This window comes from Camelus bactrianus, chromosome 11 (genome assembly GCF_048773025.1).
Source record: "Camelus bactrianus isolate YW-2024 breed Bactrian camel chromosome 11, ASM4877302v1, whole genome shotgun sequence".
In the NCBI taxonomy this organism is placed as follows: domain Eukaryota; kingdom Metazoa; phylum Chordata; class Mammalia; order Artiodactyla; family Camelidae; genus Camelus; species Camelus bactrianus.
The window spans coordinates 44,653,573-44,675,216 of record NC_133549.1 but is presented as its reverse complement, the minus strand read 5'-3'; the positions used below and the strand labels follow the sequence as shown (position 1 = coordinate 44,675,216).

General features: G+C 47.9%; 1 protein-coding gene across 2 annotated transcripts in view; it reads right to left on the bottom strand.

Annotated features, from left to right (window-relative positions):
• Positions 1-21,644, bottom strand: part of TLL2 (tolloid like 2) — a 120,384-nt gene that overhangs the window by 27,001 nt on the left and 71,739 nt on the right. For both annotated transcript variants that reach the window (XM_074373837.1, XM_010971122.3), the window contains 5 exons: positions 21,242-21,420; positions 20,208-20,313; positions 12,903-13,027; positions 10,190-10,305; positions 5,225-5,327 (listed from right to left, as the gene is read on the bottom strand). In XM_074373837.1, the coding sequence (XP_074229938.1) occupies positions 5,225-5,327; positions 10,190-10,305; positions 12,903-13,027; positions 20,208-20,313; positions 21,242-21,420 (629 nt within the window). The remainder of the gene's footprint in view (positions 1-5,224; positions 5,328-10,189; positions 10,306-12,902; positions 13,028-20,207; positions 20,314-21,241; positions 21,421-21,644) is intronic.

Genomic DNA, 21,644 nt, shown 5'->3' with positions numbered 1-21,644 from the left:
AAGAATGGCAGCCAGGGCAAGAACAGGGATGGGAATGGGGCGGGAGATGGGCTGAGTCATACTGATGAGTTTACAACACAGACTAGCCAAGGTCTATCTGGACCGGAAGTCCATGGTTCTGCCAAGCACTGACTGCATGAGTCACTCAAAAATCCATTTAAAAATCAGGGAGAGTGGGGAGTGACTCTTAGTGGGTATGGATTTTGTTTTGGAGATGATGATGTTCTAAAATTATGGTGAAGGTTGTACGACTCTGAGCATACAAAAAACCACTGACTTACATACTTTAAGTGATGAGTTGTATGGTGTGTGAATTTTATCTCAAAAGGAATACTTGCTTATTGCCAGCACTGTGTTAGCCACTGGATCAACCTCTTAAAGCCATACCTCTGCTGCTGAGAAATGGGGGAGTGAGCTTGGAGGAGGAATAAATGCCACTACAGACATTTCCTGACGAGTAACTGTGGCAGACATTCTTTGGGGAGACATGGGGGTAGAGGCCGCTAATCTCCTTCCTCTTCCTTCCGATCCAGGCCACCTGCAGCCTTTTGGATTGAGGGAACTTAATATTAGGGGAGATGAACTGAAACTGTTGCCAAGAATTCGGCAAGGAAAAATCCATCAGACACCTCTATGTTTTCAGTAGTGGTTCCTCGCACATGGCCAATTAGTCTCAATTAGTTCTTGGAAAACAACATGTAAGCACGGGGAAGTATTGCTCACCAGTGAGGAGCCGGAGCCACTCAGCAGCAGTTGGACAATGCTGGTTCACAAAAGGAACTCTTTCTCAGCCAAATCAAGTTTCAAGTCCAAGTTTCTCCTTTTAAAACCCCAGCTGTCACAGCCTCTGGGGACGTTTCCAAAAGAGAGAGGGACTTCCACTGCCTTGCTGCCTAAGAACCCAACTGGATGAGATGAACCCCTACCCCAGGGCCACAGAACAACCCACCTCTGCTCTGTACCTCAGAGGAGGTAGGAATTACAGGATCAGGTGTGTTTTATTGCCTTGGCAGAGATAGACTTGGTAGATTATTTATTATTTCTAAGCAACATCTCCCCAAATCACCTTGTAATTCTTAACTGGAACCCTCACTGTCCCTTGATTGATGTCTCCACATTTTCATCTACACTATAATGGTTCTAATAAGTCTCCTTTTTGACTGAGCCAGTCTATGCTGGACACTGTCCTAAGCACGTTACATGGATTATCTATTTGCCTCCCTACTACCCTTTGAATTAGGTGCTATTATTAATCTCATTTCTGAAAAACACTGAGGACTGGAGAATTGGAGTTGCATTATACTCATTTTGAGTTATGCTCAAGATTGTAAGTGGGAGCTGGATTCAAACTTTGGCAATCTCACCTACTTCATCATCGTCACCATCACCGCCACCACCATCCAAAGGAACTTCTCTGTCAAAGGGGCAATTCCCAACACAGCACATTTTGGATCAGTAGACACCAAGTCTGCTCTCTGGGGATGTAATCATCATTCTCATTTCCCAGTTTGGAAACAGACACATAGGAATGACGATCAAAGACTCAAACCATAGAGCAAGCTGGTGGCAATGCCAGGCTTGGCGGTTTGACTCACCCTATAGTTTCTGCTCATTTGGGAGGCTGCCCCTGCCAGGGAGCCCCAGGAGTGGGGCCACGCGACAGCGATTGGCTAGCCTGGCCTTTCTGAACTTCCCTCCCCACTTCAGGGAAAGGGGGAAAAAAGGCTTTTGTGTGTATTGTGGTGGTACAGAATGCCCAAAGACGGTTCTGCCTACAAAAGTGCATTGTTCGAGTAATTCCACTAGCAGAAATAAGGGAGGGGAATCCAATTAACAGGACGGTATCTCAGATCACTGGATGGGTTCTGTATGCACCCACCTCCCTCCCCTCTCTAGGTGCCATCTCAGAAGTGACCCCTGAAACTGAAAAACCAATCTGCTACCTTTAAGCAGCCGTGAAATGCTCTCAATCTACTTACATTTCCCTTTAATCGTTATGTGAAAAGCCGGGTCCCAATGGCCTCCTCCCAAGGAGACTAACAGGCTGGAGAGAAACTGGACGAGAGAAAAGGTGTCAAATTCCTAAACTGAAATCTGGTTCCTGCCTTTGGAGGAGGAGTTTAATAAGGATATCAAGCAGAGGAAATGCAGATGAGGACACTACAAGTGGGCTCCGTGGGGAGTCATAAAGGGTTCATTCATAAAAAGTTATGTGTCCATTATGCCTGGATTTTCACACACTGCCCTGGGAAAATATGCAACGCGCGGGTTTTCAGAGCAAGATGCATACTTTCACAATCCGCCCTAATCCGCTCTGCCTCCTGCCAAAGGGGCATTGACCTGCCTCCTCCCGGCAGATTTCATGGCATTGACCCCTCCCAGGGACCAACTCGGCCCACACAATGCACTTGTTCCAAACACAAAAGTTCACTAACAACTGCATTTGGAAACATCAGAGCAGGCCAAATAGTTGGCAAAGGAGAACTCCTGCAAATGAAGAATGACGGTTGCAGGCGCTGGGCCATGCCTTGGCTGCAGCACACCCAATACACACACACATCCACACACACACACACTCACACACTCACTGCAAAAGTGTGAAAAATATGAGCTAAAACAACAAAAAAAAAACCCCCCAAAAACCATCACCGACAACGAGGAACAGCAAAAGCCTCATCTAATCAATGAACGCGTAGTCAGAGTTCCCAGGATCTGTGGTGAGAAAATCCTTGTTTCAAGTTTAAGGAAAGGGAACGGCTGGAAATCCGTGTGCCTGTGCCCATTCTCAGGAGCGAGCCTTGGCCCTCTCCAGGGAACTTTAGGAACAGAGAGCTTCCTCCTCCTGAGCTTTCAAAGTCCATCACATTCCCTGGGGGTATAGGGCTGCCAGATTTAGCAAACAAAAATACAGGAAGCCCAGTTAAATTTGAATTTCAGATAAACAATGAATCATGCACTTTATCTGACAGTCCTATAGGGATCTCCTCCTCAGATTCAGCAGCCCCCTCTCCCCATCAGCAGGACATCTAAGTTCTGACCTGATCTCAGTCATTAGCAGGCTGTGTGGCCTTAGTGAGTTGGTCCACACTTGGACAGTGTGGTTTTTCTCATGAAAGTGTGCGATTAAGTGACTCTAAAGTGGCCAGGATGAGTAGTCTGTGATTCCACGTTCTCATGAAACTTCTGCCACACAGCTTCTTCTATTAATTATAAAACAACACTTGAATGCATCCTTGTAAAAGAGCCAAATAATCCAGAAGTGTCCAAACCAAAGCATGAGGCTGCCCCCCAACTTCGTGCTTCCTTGCTCAGAGGTAACCACTTCCAGTTTGATGAGTCCCTTTCTATGGATTTGGTACTAGACAAGCGCACCTGCACGGACATTTATAGGTAAGTGGGATCAGCCCCTGACCCTCCTCGTGGGAATTCCGAGTCAATAGTCTCCCAGGAATCTAAACTCAAAGACATCTTTGCCGCTGATGCTGGTGTTCAGCCAGGTTTGGGAACCTCTGCTCCTGGGAAAGCAGCCCTCTGTCTTTTTGCTGCACCCAATCAGCACTTCCTAGAAAGCCCCACCCCCTCTGGTGCTAGCACACAGGGCATCGGCTCGCATTGGACAGGAAGCAGAAATCCGGGGCAGGCAGCCTCCATCCTGCTATCAGGTGGCATCACCCATTTGTCCTCCATGGTTGACCTGGTGATCACTTTCTTGGCTTGCCTTCCTGAACCATCAACTACTTGACTGACCCTCCTAACAGTGGTAACCTGGTACCCACTTGGGTCCAGCCAGACCCTCTCTCCCAGTCTATTCTGCCTACCCTAGAATCTGACATGAAGTTGGGCTCGATTCGGCAGTGAAAATCCCCAGCTTAGCTCTTTCCTTCCTGCCTCCGTCTTTAGTCAGCTATCCCGATAGCAGCTGTCTTCAGGCCAGTCACTTGAAGCGTAGTAAGTATGGCTTTTCTGCCCACGTGAAGATAGGCCCGGGACAAAATTCTCGCTGAGAACTCAGGCTGCTCCAGCTCAGAAGCCCACCCTGAATAGCATGCTAAGAATGAGGACAGCCCGCTCTCAGCTGAGACCCCCCCAGCTGGCTCCTTGTGAACCTGCTTCTCTCTCTGGATCTACCATGGGTGACATTCTTGGGCCAAATGATTCCCCTTGTCCACAGTCCCGACTGGTGGGTCCTCTTTATGACGTCATCCTTCCCTGGTCACCCTGAGAGATTTCTCTTCTGGTGACCAATCCTGAGTGAGTTGACCTTTCTCTTTGTGCCACCTGTCCCCTGCCTCCTCATTCAAAGGTCCAAACTGCCTTTTCCTGGATGAGTTCATGCACTGCTCATCTCCCCCAAAGAATACATGCTCATCATAGAAAAATGAGAAAATACAGCTAAACCAAAACCTACAGAACAGATTTAAAAAAAAAAAAAATACTCCATCTTCCTGAAATAACTGCTGTGTGTCATTTATTTACATTTCTCATTTTACTTAATACTTATATTGTAGATCACAAAATGATTTCTTCCAGTCGAATTCAGCCTGCACAATGTTTTAGGTAATTTTGTTTTGGGTAATTTGGGTCAAGGATGTTTCCTGTTTAGTTTGCCACACTCCACACCACTTCTTACTTTATTATACCAGCCCCATCTCATTCATTTACACCTTATCTCTCATGGCATCTGATTTTGTAATGACTGCATTTATACACACACACACACACACACACACACATACACACACGTATTTTTGTTAAAATGGAATCCTACTGCATACCCTGTTTTGCAACACCTTTTTGTGTAGCAATGCACAAGGAACATCTTTCTGTATAAATAAATAGTCCCCTCCAACTTTATTTTTAATGGCTGGATAGTTTTCCATAGAAAAGATGTATTATAATTTATTCCTCTAACCCCTACTGTTGAATATTTAAATTGTTTTCAATTTTTCCTGCTTCAGTGAACATCCCTGTAGCGAGAGCTTTGCACACTTCTTTAATTAGTTCCCTAGGATAAATGCCAAGAAGTGGAATGGCTGGGTCAAAGAGTATTCGCAATTTTAAAAGCTTTTAACATGTGTGGCCAAATGGAGTGTTGGGAGTTTTACAATGACGCCGACCCTTGAGAGCTTCCTGTGACTCCGGCAGGATGGCCCCTTCTAAACATTAACAGCATTGCAGAGCACATCTGATCACCCTCTCTTAATGTTTTCTGAAGTCAACTCACCCAAAAGGGGGGCTTTTCTCCAGTAACCATCCCGGACCTCCACGTAGTCATACCAGCACAGACGGCTTTTAAACATATCCATGGATGTGAAGTTTAAGATGATCTGTAAAGAGTTACGGTGAAGTGAGTTTTGGCAGCAAAGCCTGAGGAGTTTTGAAGCTACATCTCGCATACCCGTGTTCTCACGTTACCCTTTAGCATACAGAGCTCTCAGACCACAGTAGGAGTGTCCTCTGAAAAACACACTCACAGGAAACCTCATGACATTAAATAATAAACCTTAAACAGGATGGAGAGTAAACAGAGGAGATGGGTCCTTTGGTTCTGTCTGGGGAATAACTGGAGCTTTTGAAGTCTCTAGGTGGTTTACAGAAAGCAAGATGCATTAAAAAGACTGGCCAGGATGCATTGAGACTGGGGATTTGGAAGGAGGTAAGAGGTCAGTGAAGCTTAGAGATACGAAAAGATCTTAAAACATCATCAATCATTCTAAAGTGTCTGGGGTTAGCCTGAGTGCATCCGAGCACCTCTGCGATCGATGTCCCCTTGGCTGTGACCTCACTCTTCTGAGGTGCGGTGTGTCTAATAGCCTTCCTACAGTTAATCCGTTCACTCCTTCATTCATTCATTCCACCATTGTTAGTTGACCACCTACTGCGTGCCAGTCTGTGTTGGCTAATCAAGACAGAAAGATCAGTAAGACAAGAATTCTTGCCTTTAGGGAGCTCAGAAAGTGAGAGAAGGGTATATATGCCAAACCAATTAGAACGCTGCAGTATAAATGCTGAAAAGACAGGGATGGACAGAGAGTGCATTCTGGGCCCCAAGGAGGGAGAACTCGATCCTGCCTGGGGGTACTGGAGAAGGCTTCTCGGAGGAGGTGGCATTTAACCTAAGGGGAGTAATGGTCCAAGGGGCAGAGAGAGGGCTAGACAGAATTCTGGTGAGAGGGACTGACATGAGTAGAGAAAAGGAGCCATTTGGGGAACTGTACTGTGGGTCCAGCTGAGGTCACAGTGTGTGTGTCTGAAATGAGGGGCAGCAGGGGTGAGGCTGGGGTGGTGAGGTTCAGAGCGCCTGAGAAGGAAGGTTGCAGTTCTTCTGGACATCCTTGAGGCCGTTCAGCGGGTGCCTCAGTCCACAAACAGTGGATAGGGCGGGGGCCCTGCGGACTCGGCACACAGGAGCTGCACCCCTGGTCTTATGCCTCTTCTCACCTGGGAGGACTTGCTCTCAGTCAGTTCATCCTTTTCTGGCATCTTCACTCTCCCCCCTCCATTTGCCACTTTCTTTTATATTCTTACAGCCCCAGGTCCCTCTAAGTAAACCCTGAGGCTGGAGGGCTGCGGGTCAGAGTTTGTTCTTGTCGTCTGTGGCCCCTCTGCTTTGAACCTCTCCTCTCTGATTGTCACCCGTCTGCCTTGTCCCCTCCCCGCCATTCTCGCTCCTCGGCGGCTCCTGTCCTCACTGCTCCCTGTTGTCTGTGAGGGCCCCTCAGCCCTACTGGCTTCCCTGTCTGTGGGTGACCCTCTCACCCCAACCACGCAGTGCTACACGGTGGTGTTATCTCTGCTTTGCCTCTATTGTTCTTCTCAGTGCTGGCCGACTTTCTTCCTTTAAGATGTCCATGTCCCTGCTCCAAGCCAGTCTCCCTGCCCCTGCACCGTTCCTGCTGAGATGATTCCTGAACTCCTCCCTGCTGTGCCCCCACCCATGCTGCATACTAGGTCTTCTAGATCAGTCTTGCACTTTTACCAGATCCCTCTATGCTCAGGAAACTTCAGTGGCTCCCTTTGCCCCCATCTCATAAATGAAACTCAGCTTCCTTTCCAGAGCCTCCACCACCCCATCCTATGTCACCTTATTTCCTGGGCACCCTGACCTATCCGTGCTGTGGGCCCTCCCAGGCCTTCTCCCTGAGCCCTCCTCTGATCCCCAGATGGACAGGATCTTTCCCTCTTTGGGACTTCCTCCTCTTGCTCTTAGAGCAATTCCAGAGCAGGCGTTCCTAGAGGCAGGCAGACCTGGATTTCTTCTCAGCTCTACCTTTACCAGCTCTAGAATCTTGGGAAAACACCTGTCCTCTTGGGTCTCTAGCTTCCTCATCTGTGAAACAACCCGCACACTGCTGGGCTGTGGAGGGGACTGTGTATAGCGTGTGTGGTCCTATGTCCAGCCCATAACAGGCACTCGATAAATGGCAATTTAAAAAATCCAGCCACACTGAGTGTATGCTTGGTGCGCCACAAACTGGACACACTATGAGCTCTTCTCTCAGCCTGCCTGTCTTGATTGGCATCAAGCGTGTCCACCAGCTCCCTTGTTCAGATCTTAGGACAAGGAGCGCCTTCTTCCACAAGGTCTGTGATCTCCTAGGAAATGAAGGTAGGACTGGAAAATAACAGGCCAGCACATGTCCTGTGTTTTGGAGTGTGTGTGTGTGTGTGTGTGTGTGTGTGTGTGAGATCACTCTTATTTCAAACTAAACCAGTGGTTCCCAATCCAGCTTGTGAATTAGAATCACCTCAGAAGTTAAAAAAATTACGGGTGCCAAGCAAATGCCCCTCCTTCAATTAAATCAGACTCCCTAGGTGTGAAGAGGGGACCCTAACTAAACTCTAAGTCTCTTGAAGACAGAGAATGAAACTTAGATTTCTTTTGTCTCTCCCATGGTGCTAGAGTTCAGGTGCTGGAATTCAGAAATCAGGAAGGGTTCAGTAATCCGTGCTAGCTGGTTGCAATATAATTCTTTAGCCTTTGCGTTTTAAAATTTCAGAAAGGAAATGTTATTACAACTTCCTTGGTAACACATTCACGATCTGAATGAGCGGATAATGATTCAGGCTAATTATTTAAGTGTGTTAGTGAACCATAAAGACCGTAGGGGAAGAGGTGATGAACGAGAGGTGATGCTCAAATCAATCAAGTTTGCTAATTACCAGCAGCTCAGGGGAAGTCCGGGTGAAGCAGAAATGAAATAATTGGTGCTGGAATTTCAACGATATATTATATTCTCCCTGCCCCCAGTCAGCAATAATAATTAAGGCTTGCTGAATCTTATGCAATTCAAACATATCACATAGCCTCTGCTATTCACGGCAATTCAACAGTTTAGGGATTACCAACTCTCTCCCCTTCCTCCTCCTCCTTCCTGCCTCCCTCTCATCAATGCCTCCTGCAGGCACAGGGACAGCACATCTGCCCAAGGCAGCCAGGTCTGAAGTCTCATAGGCTCAAGATGACAACCACACTGTCATAAATGCTTAGAGTCAGAGGAAGGATGTGTGCATGTGGGTATTATGTATGTGCACATGTGTCTATGTGTGCATGTGAGTGTGTGTGTATATATGAATGCATATTCAAATGTATACTAGCCTGTCCCCTTTGTGGAATATAGGATGATGGTTAAGCATCCAAGCTCTCAGAGTCAAATTGCCTGGGTACAAATCCCAACTCTGCAAGAAACTGAGCGCCCTTAGGCAAGTCTGTTTTTTTTACCTACAAAATAAGTGAGGTGATAGCACCTGTCGCGTTAAGTTGTCATGAGGATTAAATGAGAGACTCCACAGGCTATGCTGGGACCAGTGCCCAGCCCGTAGAAAATGCTCACAGTGATTCCTCACCATTATTTCTCTCCAGTTATCACAACATGTTTACGTTAACGTTTAAATGGACATTTTTAAAAAGCCATGACTTAGGAATACCTGAAGATTAACTACAGGCTCCAGAAAATCCAACATCCCCCATAGCATCCCCACCTGTAAGTTTTTCACTCAGCCACTCATTCACCCACACATCTATTCAACAAATACTTAACGTGTGACCTGTGCCCATGGGCTGTGTTGGGTGCTGGGGGTGCTGTGTTGGGACCTGGGGGTGAACCATGTCTGTGCTCAGTGAGTTTAGGGTCTAGAAAGGGAGCAGCCCAATAAGCCAGCAGTCATGATACCGTGAGACAAGCTGCGGCAGGTGTGACTGTAGGGAGCTAGACTCAAGGGGCAGAGAGGACATTTCAAAGGCAGCTGCATCTAGGCTGAGACAGCCTGAAGAACCCCTGGGTTTGTAGAGAGGTGTAGGGAAGAAAATACAAACTTCGAGGTGCAGAAGCCCCAGTTCCCAGTTCTGTACCTTCCTGTGAATGTGGGCAATTTTTTAAATGTCAGAGCCTCAGATTCCTTGTTTACATGGTGGATATAAGGAGATGTACCCTGCAGAGCAGTCAAGAATATACCACCCTTGGACCAGGGCTCAGCTTTAGAGGGTCACAGAATCTTCAGAACTGAAGGAATGTGCCCACCCAGAGCTTGCCCAGCTCCTAGACTGCACTCCAGGAGCCCAGGACACTGAATTCCCTGTTCAAATAGTTCTGAGGACACTTCCAGGGTGTGCAAAGACCTCTACGTGGATCCACCCTCCCAAGAGTGGACAGTACACCTGGCCAGTCCACCTCTACTGGAGGGGGAGCCAAGGAACAGCTGTTTGCAAGGTAGGAGTGGAAGGTGCTTGGGATCGTGGGCTGGGGTGTCACCATGGGTGCTCCCAGGTGGAACGGGGGCTGGGAAGAGGAGCAGGGGCCAACTGTGGTTGGGGCTAGCTCTCCCCACAGTGCAGCCTTCCACAACAGCACTCCGAGGTGCCAAGAAATTCTAAAGTGGATCCTCGCCTTCCAGGGCATTCTAATGGTGTATTTATCAAAGTAGGAGGGTAGAGCCTACTTTGTTTAACCAACTGTGAGCTTGATTTATAACTTATGTGGACATTTAGGACATAGGCTTCCATTTGTGTGTAGGAGACTGGTAGAAAAGTCCAGAAATCATGAAGGTAAGCAAGCTAGCACAGTGACTGGCACACAGTAGGTGCTCGTAACATAACAGCTGTTATTGCTACTATTAGGAATACCAATTCCTCATGCCTCGCCCCACTCAAGGAATGCCCTGTCATTTCTTGAGATGGTTTCACGCCTACCTTTTCCCCCGGAGTGACCGATATCCTCCAGACGCAGTGGGAATAAGAAGGGTAGCCATTCGGGAAACCAGGTGCGGAAAAGTTTCCTGTTGTGTCCTGCAGGGTCTCCCCACACGCTGCACAAGTAAAATGACAAGTGTGATTCAGGCAGGCACACACGCTTCCTGCCCAGCAGCTCCCTGGACAGGGCTGCTGAACTAATTCGCCCCTTTGCCAGCCTAAGTCCTTGGAACGCCTTGGCAAAAAGCACATCAGGCAGATTGACATTTTTCTAGCTAATAAAAGCAAAAATCGGGCTAGGGTGCTCCTAGTAACACCCCAGGGGTTTCTTCTGAGGCTCTCAGGATTGAGCCCAGCTTAGAGCTGGGCTTGAATCTCGGCTCTCCAGCTGGCTGTGTGGTGGTGGGCAAATCTCCCAGTCTTGCTGGGCCTTAGTTTTCTTATCTGTGAAATGGGTGAGACCTACCTAGAGAGTTAATGAAATCATCTGCATGACATGAAATGGATCAGCACAGTGCTTGGCACATAGTGGGTGTTTCATTCATAGTAGCCATGATAATGACCACTAATGACATCCGTGGCAGAGAGAATACGGAAGTGCAAGGAGGTGAAGCAAAAAGAAAAAGGAAACGTTTTGAAACTTATTTCAGCTATTTGAATCCTGTCTCTTCTTTCTCTGCTCCCTACCTCTGAAAGAGAGATGGAATAGTCAAGGAAACAGAGGAAAATGACCAGAGGCACAGGAAGCTGGAATATTCTGCAGTAGGCTATTCTGCCTCTGAATGTTGGATGGTTGCCTGGAGCCTAGAACTTAGTCCTATGTATGCAAAACACATTTCCCCTAATTGGTCCTCAAGGGGAAAAAAGGTATCTGTATGCATAAGCTTGGAAGCTGCAGGTTTCATATCCCCTCACCCTTGGGGATTCAGATCCCAAAGACAGGGACATTGGTTTGCTGAGCACCCTTCTCTCACGGGCCACCTCCAAGGTGTGGGAAACGAGCGTCCTTAGCTCCTTTTCCTACGTTTAATTCAACCTCTGCAGAGCAACCACCTTCACTTTCAGCTACTACTTGAAACTACTTGAAGATGCAGTTTTTGGAGCTGCAGGAAGGGATATGGGGAGAACAGCCCATCGTCAGCCTCAGGAAATCCTGGATATCGGGGCTTCAGTATCACGTTACCGAACAACTGCCAGGCATCATGAGGATTATGCCCAGCAGTCAACACCCCCGAGGGTTCCATGGAAATTACTTTAGAATAATCATCAACATTCTGCAAGAACAGATATATGACTGTATGGCTCCATGGTATTTACCAGCTGCCTGGAATCCTTTTGGGAAGTAAGAGGCATATACATTTATAACTAAAGAAATACTGTGGCATTTCCCAGGGAATGCTATAAGGTTTCTCTTTCAATTCAGCAAGGTTATGTGATATGTGTGTTCTGTATTTCAGCCCTAACACGCCCCCAGATGACTAATAGCTGGATGGACATATTTCCTAGAGTTTCATGATGGAGCAGTCCCACACGGTCCTTTGCACGCCCTGTCCTTTGCACAAGAGCTGGGGCAACCAGAGGCCTTTTCTGCGCAGGTTCAGGACACAGATGGTCTAGGGAGCTCCCAGAACAGCAGCCTGGGAGGGAAGTGGCACCGACCCTTAGGGACTGAGCATGGCCGTGCCTTTGAGAGTGAGCCAGCAGTATGTTTAAAAAATAAAAAGTGATAGCCCAGTTTTCTAAGATGACCCCTAATTCAAATACTCTGTCCCATGATCAAACTGTGTGTCTGGTCTGGGAGTTTGGAAAAGATTACTGGACCTGTTGGTAATGGAATTTCCTTCTTCTTCCCCAAACCACCGAATTGCCTTATCTCCCATCACAGGTAAAAACTTGGCTACTGTAAACTAATGCTTTGCACTGAAGCTCAGCAGCTTAAAGGGGCCAACGTGAGCTACCCCCAGGGCAGCCAGGGGGTGTGTTGATGCTGAAGCCAAGGGGATGGAAGCAAAGAGGGCAAACTCAAGGGGTGGGGGGTCTCTGAACTGGCAGAGAAGCAGGTATCTGCTCGGGTCCAGTGTACTGTCCAGTATTCAATGGCAGCATATCGTCCACTGACCAGCACCTTGGACAACTTGGAGAGCCCATGATCATAGAAATGACCTCATTTACACTCTGAGACTCCCTCTGCCTTCCAGTATTTGGGAAGCTGGCTTCAACCCTTCCAAAACATTCTCCTTCACTCTTTGCCTTTCTGCAAAACCTCTGTTCTTTTTCTTTCTTCTTCTTTTTTTTTTTAACCCTCTGTTCTTATTTGGCCAAACCCACATCCCCTACTTGCATAGAAAGAAGAAGGCTTTTTACCACTACGGGATGCACCATGCACTGGACTCCAGTTCACTGTTGTTCCACTATGCCTTCTTCTCTTCTGAACATCAGAGCTGTGCCAGAGAATTCCCAAGCTTCCCACAAGTTAAGCTGTGGGCTCTAAAATCTGTTTTTTGCTTCATGACTTGTAACCACTCCACCACTTGGGCTTTCTGCACTGCCTAGCTCCTCCTAACAGCAGCACACCAGGAATCATAGCTGCCAAGGGGGACACTCTTCACATCCTCCAAGTTGTCTTCCCAGCATGGGAGAAGTTTGCAAACAGTGGTGAGCTGTCTCCGTGGGTGCTATGGAGACCCAGGGAACGCCCGTGATTCACAGTTACCTGGGCATTTGTACAGCTTCCTGGCTTGAGCTATGTCTCCCTGACTGAGCCGCACGCGCTGGCCAATGGTTGGCCTGACACCATTGTCGTCTCGACGGGGGAGGATGGTGTCTAAGAAAACTCCTCTGCAGAAAGAGAAGAGAGAGAGAGAAAGGAGAGTGAAAGTCAAGGGGGTCCGCCATGGGTGCAGGGATTTAGAGTCCATTTCCTCGTCCACAACCCCATCAACATTCCTACCCCCTGGCCGGCTCCCCCAGGCTGGCATCACTGCAGAGGTTTCCTTCCCTCATGCTGGCATGTTAGCATTCCATTTCATTAGCTGCCTGCTCCCTTTCCAATGGGAAAATGACTCTGCCAAGTTTAAAAATATGCCCTGGCCCAGTGGCCCTGAGGGCTTACTTACTGAAGTGTACAGAGCATTTTCACAAAGCCCCTGACAGGTCCAGGCCCCAGGCCCCCACGCTGCACAACTGCAGGGAGCACTATTCAGAGAGACTACTGTGTGAGTGGCGCCCTCTGGAGTTGTGCAGCGGACAGTACGGAACATGGATAAGTCTTGGAGAGGCTCCAGAGAGAGCTTGGGAACCAGTAGAGTGTGAGATTCTCAGGGGCTGGTCAGCAAGTGCTGCTTGATGAATTGGTGAATAAAGGAGATCAGGGTTTGGGGGGCCTTGCTGGCAAGAGGGATAATCAGATGGAAAATGAGATGAACGCAGAGAACAGGAGGTAGTCAAGAAAGCCCTGGCCCAGAGATTTCTACGTAAGGCCTGACTCTGCCACCTCGGTGAGCTTGGACAAGTCCTTTCCCTCTCTGAGCCTCAATTTACCCCTCTGAGTGATAAGAGATTGGCTGAGATGGTCCTGGCAGCCCCTTCTAACTTTAACATCTTATTCTGCTCCAACGTGAATGAAATCTAAAACGAGCAAGGCAGACAAATGGTCACCAGGATGCCTGGTGTGTACCGGCCCAGTTCTCACCTCCATGTGGTGTGCGAGCTTTACTCCCCGCCTAGCCTCCCATTCTGCTTCCAGACCCCTGATTTGGGACCTCTCCAGCGGGGTAGCGCCTTCCCTTGAAACACTGTCTCCAGTTACCACCGGATTCCTTTCCTTACCTTCTTAACTCAAGCTCTGGATATAACTGTCTCCATTCTCTGTCTGGCAGCCTCACTCTCCATGGCTTAATCCAATTGCAGTCTGACCTTGCCCTCGGTGGGCACCAGTCACCGACCAACTGGCAAGTCGGAAGGACCCTTGTCAATGCTCATCTGCCCTCCCTGGAGCACTGCCACCTTTGCGGGCCCCTCCCTCCCCGGACTCCCTTCTCCCTGGTTCCTGAGGCACTGCTCTCTCTCTCTGAACAGTAAGATAGGATCTACTTCTTCTGTTTCCCTGGAAGTGCTACCCTCGGTTTCCTCCCCCACCTTCTCCCTCCTCTCTCCTGCTCCACCTGCTCCTCTGGGTTTTAACCACCACCTATATGCTGACAGTGAATTCCCTGGTTCCAGCCCCAGAACCATTTGCTAAGACAGATACCTCATGACCCCACCCTGTGCTGTCCTACGGAGCACTTACATCCAACTCCTTCACAACCTAGTGCGTTCCCTCCTCCTGCTTCTTCCACGAACCTGTCTCCTGAGACTGAATCTGAAGGTGCCTTTGGCTCTGTTCTCTCCCTCCCACCCCCTTGTCGGAACCAGGAACCAGGTCCTGTCCATGGCACCCTCTGTACATCCCTTGAACCCATGCCCTCCTCCTCATCCTAGAACACTGCCTTAGTAGTCAGCATCCCCTTCCTGCACTCTTTCCAGTAGCTTCTCAACTCCCTCCTATAGACTCAGCCACCTCTGCTTGCCCCTCAACAAGGCTGCCGTGTGATCATTCTGAAACACAACGGTAGGCATGTGCCCACTCTGCTTAGAAGCCTTCACCAACTTCCTATCACCACCTGGGTCTCCAGGCCTGGCTCACTGGCTTCTGCCTTCCTCTCCTGACACTTCCACCTCACTTGTTATCATAAGCAACCTCATTCTCCTGCTGGCCCCAAACATGCCCTTAGACAAGCTGTCCTCTGCCAAAGCTGCCGACACCCCATCTCCTCGCCCACTGCAAACTCCTGTTCATTCTCCAAAACCCAGTCAGATGGCTTTCCCTCTTAAAAGTCTTCTGAAAACCCTTTCTACCCCTCGCATCCTGAGGGAATCACTCCCTCCTCTGGGTCTTATCCATCTAGCCTCTTATCATACTTTATTGTCCTTTTCAGGGTGATGGTAACTGTCTTCTCTCCTAAACAGTAAGTTCCTCCAGCAGAGAGACTGGGTCTCTCACCTCTATGCCCTCAGGGACTGGAGCACAGCAGACCTCAAGAAATGCTTCTTAGATTAAATTATGCAGCCAAGATAGGACACCGTCATCAAAAGGTTTTGCAAAACAGTTATTAATACTCAAAAGGAAATGGGTAAAAATGCTTGTACCTAGTTATCAGCTGCTCTCTCCTTTCTCTCCTCTCTCTCAAACATTTCCTTTTCCCTAAGTCCTACACTACCTTGGAAAATATAGCTTATCCCTAGTACTTCCCTTTCATTCTTGTGTATACTTTTTTCCTAAATCAGATTCTAGGCTCACTAACTTCACAACATCAGCACACAGGAGTCTGGATGGTCTGCACATGTCCTCCTTAGCACGCTCTCCCCAGCTTTTAACCAGCTGGCCTGTTGCTCTCTAACTCCCATTGTCTCATCTCTGGGTCCCTGAGAGCAACTCCTATGGGATCCTGGGTCTCCCTCACTGACTTCACCAAGTTTTACACCACAAGTGATGACGCTACGTAAGATTCTAAATTCAATCACCTGTGAATCTAAAAATGGGTATTTCTGCCCTGACATAAAATGTGTTCACTTGTAACTGTTTTCTTGATTCCCCTGGAGGAAGACATTTTACTGCACAAAATGCAAGGCTCCAGACAATCTCCTGGCCACTCAGGCTAACTGACCCTGTGGAAGACCGCTCCATGTAGGCGACTCAACCTACTGAGTGTTCACAGGACCTTCCTATGTGCCAGGCCCTGGCTGGACACCAAATGTACCATCTCATTTAATCCTCATAACACCCTAGGAAGCAGGTGCCATTGTCATCAGGGTTCCTCTCTGGAGGTGAGAAAGCCAAGTTGGCAGAGCCTAGAGATTCACCCCGAGAACAAAGCGAGTAATGGGGAGCCAGCCCTGGAACTGAACACAGGCCGGTATGGAGCCAGCCTCCTGGCATCTTCCTCCATCCAGTCAGAAACAGCCCTTCATGTGTGTGAGACACACGATAGACTTGGGAAGCTTGGCGACTCCAAAAACCAAAGCAGCAGGAATCACCTCGGCTCACACTCAGCTCTGTGGGCTGAGACTCCTTCCCTGACTGGTCCCTGAGCCGCCAGCACAGCGGTGGGCCCTGGAAGATGTTTACTATAAGAGACGTCCCCTGTGTAAACCCCCGCAGTTACAGCCCCCCTTTTATGTAGGACAACTCTTAGCACTGACATTCTGCTAAACTAAGAAGGGGTTTGGCAGATGCCCTTGGGGAATAAAACTGTCAGCTCTGAGTTCTCCAAACAAAGAAGCTCCTGTACCAGAGAACTGTCTCCTCATCTCTTGGACACTTGCCCGACAAAACCTCCAAAGACACCACTCCCCACAGCCTGGGTCTAACTACGGGGAGGAGGCAGGAACTGCCATAAACTAGAGGGAATAAAGTTGGAAGCAGACAGTTGTAAAGACACACGACGACTGGGTTTCCCAGCAGCAGGACTAGCATTTGCCTCTTAGATGAGCAAGGGTCCTACGGGCCATTTTCTGCTCCTTTGCAGAATCAAAGGCGATGTGCAGGGTTAGCTCCAGGGGATCTGTGACCAAGAGTAATGGCATGAAGTTAGAAGGGGGGAGAATTTGACCAAAAGTGGGTCAAGTAAAAACACCATGGATAAATGCCCCCACTGAACAAAGCAGTTTTCTGAAAAATCCATGCAGAAAATTGGCATAAAGGACAATGCTACAAAATAGATTTGCTGAAACCATTCTTGACTCTGGAGCAAGGGTGTGAAGGCAGCTGCCGTAGATTATTAAAATAACACATTGTGCCTCCTGATACCCACATCCCCTTGTAACACGAAGTTGCAACTCCTCCCATTAAGAGGTAGAATCTATTTCTTCATCACTTGAGTCTGGGCCGGCCTTGTGTCTTGTTCTGGTCAATAGACTGCGACAGAAGTGATGTCATACACGGTCTAGAGCCTGAGCCTTAAGAGTCTGGCAGCTTCCCGGCTTGCCCTCTGAGTTCCCAAGCAGTGAACAGCCCAGCCTAGCCTGCTTGGAGGGTGGGAGACCACATGGAGGAGAACCGAGGGGCCCCAGTGCACAGGCAGCACCATGGCCAGACATGGCACCAGCCATCATCCAACCTGACCACACTATCAGGTGACTATCACTTCGAGAGTGATCCCAGGCAAGACCAGAGAAGAACGAATCAGAAGGACCCACAACGTCATAAAAAGTAAGTTGTTGTGAACTGTTAAATTTGGAGCTAGATAATTCTGCAGCAATTGATGACATCATGGTACCAGAAGGGGAGTCTGCCCCCCCGCCAACACCTTCAGGTGCTCTGCCCCTACCTAGCTGCCCATCACACTGTGTGCTGCCCCCTCGCCAATCTCCCTTCTAGGGGTTCTGGGTGCTTTTGATAAGGAACTATTGTTTTGTAGGTTTTGCCCATGGATTTCCACTGGTCTGTGCTGATAAAATGCTTCACATTGACAACAGTGCTAAAATGGTTACGCACTGAGGGGCAAAAGGAATTGTATTATGGATTAGAAATTACAGAAAAAATAGAGAATTTTTTTTCTTGAAAGACAAGAAAAGAAATGTTGGTGCCAGAAGACAGTCTGTCTGCATTCTTGCCTTGGCCTCTGGCTTTAGAGCTTTGCACCATAATGCACACAACAGGCACAGAGAAGGAATGTAGTTTCTACAACCCTTTAGTAGTAATTTGTCCAAAAGTTCCTGCACAGGAGATACTTGTAGATTCCCCTTAATGAAGTGACCACTGCATTTGTAGCTGGAAAGAACAGCAATGAGGCTGATGGCCATTTCTTCCCTTAACATCCTCTTCTAGTCGTCAGCACTGCAGGTCTCCCTGTCTCTTCTGACTCATTCATTAATTTATTCATTTGACAAATATCTACAGAATAGCTGCTCTGTGCCAGGCACCGTGTTGGGTGCTGGGGACTAGAAGAGGATGAAATAGTCTCTATCCTCAGAGATCTCAGTCTGGTGAGGGAGAGGGGAAGGCCAAAGATACATATTAATAAATAGATTTAAAAGAATAATTAATAGATATGGTATAAAGCAATACAAAGAGTTTTGAAGCTATAAAAACAAGACCCAAGGTATAAGCTTCTCACTAGGGCCATCTTGAAAAAATCAATAAGTTGGCTCTCTGCACCCCCTGGGGATGATATGAGGCAGGCTGGCTATTCCCTGCATCAGTTCCCAAACCTGTGAGTCAGCCCAGCCCCCACACCCAAGCATCTCACCTCTTTCATCAGCAGAATGGGCTCTCATCCTACCTCCCACACCCCCAGATTAGGTCCCTCAAAGTCTCAGTTTCCCAGCGTGCCAAAGAGGAAGCCTCAGAGTTCCATATGGCAATGAATGTGATCATGTCTGGCCATCCCTCACCCATTCTGATTAGGAAATGTTGAAATGTTTGAGCTGGAAGGGGCTCAGAACATCTAGTCCAGGTCTCTCACCAGGGAACCGAGGCTCAGGGAGGTGATTTGACACCACACACAGCTGCCTCTAACTACTGTCTAGACTTCCCTCAACAGCCAGGTACATGGGAGAGCTAGTACTAGAATCAGCGATTTCTTCATCATGTTGTATTGCCCCTGACTCTTCTGATAAAGAGAACAGGGCAGGTCATTCCCATGCCAGTTGTTCAAAGATGCTGACTTCAACCCAACTCCACGCATTAGAGCTCTGGAGAGCGCCTGCCTGGCTCAGAATTTGTGACGCCGAGGCATGGAGGATCTCTGCCATGGTTCTGCGACCTCATCAACGGGGTGCTTTCAGCAGCCTTATCCAAGAGCCATGCAGCCAGGTAGTTTCCCTTTCACTCCCAAGAGCTGCGTGTCTCCTGAACGAATGGTTTCCTTTGATCTTCATGGACATAGAAACTCATGAAATGGATCGATTCCTTCTTTGCTGTGACTTGCTAGGAAGCACAGGGCAGGATTTGCTGTCCACACCACACACCAACAAAGGGTTCATAACGTTCTGGCATATATTCTAAACACCAAATTGATTCCAAGCTTCCACTTAGCTACCTGCCCTTATTTTTCCCCTGTCCCCCATCCCCAAGTTTCCTCATCTAATTTTTCTTGTATAGATTGGGAATCACTTCAAATCTTTTAAAAAATTATTAAATAAATAATTTAATAGCAAACAAGGTGGTTTTAGGAGGAGACTGAGGGGGAAAAATGCCAAGAGAGAAAATATCTGCCCTGTGATTAACTCAAGAATGGAAAGACCTACAAAACTGGGACTAGTAGGGGAAAACTTCTATATACAAAACACTTCCACGATCTGGAAGCGAGGGCAATATGAAAAACAATTAACACTGGGTCCAGCGCAGCACTAACTCATCAAAACAGACCCTGCTGATGCCAGCTGTAAATAACTGGTCTGAATGTGCTTGGGGATACCAGCTACCATCATGTGTGACCAGCATGTGTGACTTGGATTTTTGTTCTCACTCTGACCCCAGCTACCTGCGTGCCCTCGAGCTGGCTGGAGCCTCATTTTCTTCACCTCTAATGAAAAATGAATCCATGACTTACCACCCTCCCAGCTCAGACAGTCTAGCTTCCAGCAAACCACATCTCTTCTAAGTGGACTGGTAAGTGCCACCATGCTTACATCAAGGTCGTGCTTTAGAAGAGTCCCCTACCCACTGGAAATTTTACACAAAGCTGCTAAATTATTATCCCAGCTAACCTCTCGATAATTTCCCTTTTCCAGTTTGCTGCTTGTGACAGGAGGGCAATGATGGAACACCAGCTTCACAATGGGATTCAATCTTATTAGTGGGAACCTGATTAGATTATATTTCACTGCAGCCCAGAGGCCACTGAATTTCAAGGACAGACACGCCAACTGTGCTGGGAGCATGCAGAGACCTGCTCTCCGCAGACCTCCAGGAATCCGACCCAGGCCTGCGGCAGGCACAGTAAAACACAGACGATGCATAACCGTAGATTCCGACCTTGAGAAGGTGTTCCGGGCGTAGTGCATGATGCTGTCAAAGTCGTACGTCTCTCCCAGAGAGCTCACTTCCCCAGCTTCCATTTTTAAGAAATTATACTCCTGACCTGTGACACAACACTCTGTTAAGGCCTTTGAAAACCAAGGCAGTCACCTGAAAGGAGGCAGAGGGGGGAGAAGGACGACCCATAGCAACTTCCGAGAGCTCTGTTAGCCCCATCAGTCAAACGACAGATGTGGTGGTGGTTCTTGCTGTTGGTTTTAACAGACTGGAAATTTGAAACTTAGAACAGCATACGCTGTCCCAACCCCACCACCCAACACTCCTCCCAAAATGCCACTCAGAAGACTTAAACTAAGTCAGTAGATAGATTAGTTATCAATCTGATTGCTCAGAAAACATTTTTTAAAAAAATCTCTAACACTGCTATTGAAGGAACACAAGAAAACACATCAGAGTTATGTTAAATCCCAAATTGAGAATTCAGACTGGAAAGCATTTTTAAGGCAATTGTATTGTTCACCCAGCTACTTTCACGTTCAATATGAATTTCTGTATAAAATTGTTTAACAGGAGGAGGTTTTTTTTTTTTTTTCAGTTTATCCGCCTTGGGATAGGTGGAAATACTAGTTTTATGTGTACTTGTGTCCTAATTATATTTCAGTTTCAAAAATATGTGTTGCCTTTATCAGCAAAAATGAGTTTTAAAAAAGCAACCAGGAGAACTCTTTTTTTGGCTTCTCAGCTTTGATGCTGCAACAGTGTTCTGGTCAATTCTGTTCCTGTTAGGAAATGGAGTTGGATTTCATCGTCCTTTACAACATGGAAAGTCATTTCACTTCTGCTCTCACCTACAAGCTCTGGCAGATGACCTCCCAGGAAGGGCCACAGATGGACAGTGCTGGTGACAAAAGCCTCCATACTTACACATGAGTGCTGGTCAGCTCCTGGCAACCCCCCTCTTTACTCCCTCCTGACCCCGTGAGTGGCAGCTGCCTGACAAGTGGATTCTGGGCTCCATACAGACTCCTTACCTGGCTGGATGTTTTCTCTGATGATGGTGACATGCTGGTCTCTGTCTGGCCGGGTGTGTTCATGCCAGAACCCAACCACATGGCCCAGCTCATGCGCCACAATGCCAAACTTGTCACAGTTTTTTCCAATGGATATGGCCTGCGGGCCTCCTCCTCGGCGCCCAACGTAGGAACAACAGCTGGACAATTGCAGAAATACCCTGGTCAGCAGATCAGGAAATGGCAAGAGTCTAACTCCCCCTCGTGTGTGTGTGTGTGTGTGTGACTCGAAAAGAACACAGACTTTCAGAGCTGAAAACGATCTCAATTGTCCACCTTCCCTCGATGCAGGAATTCCCTCCAAAACTGGTTCTTGACCTTTTTGGTGGTCATGGATTCCCCTGCGAATCCAAAGAAAGACATG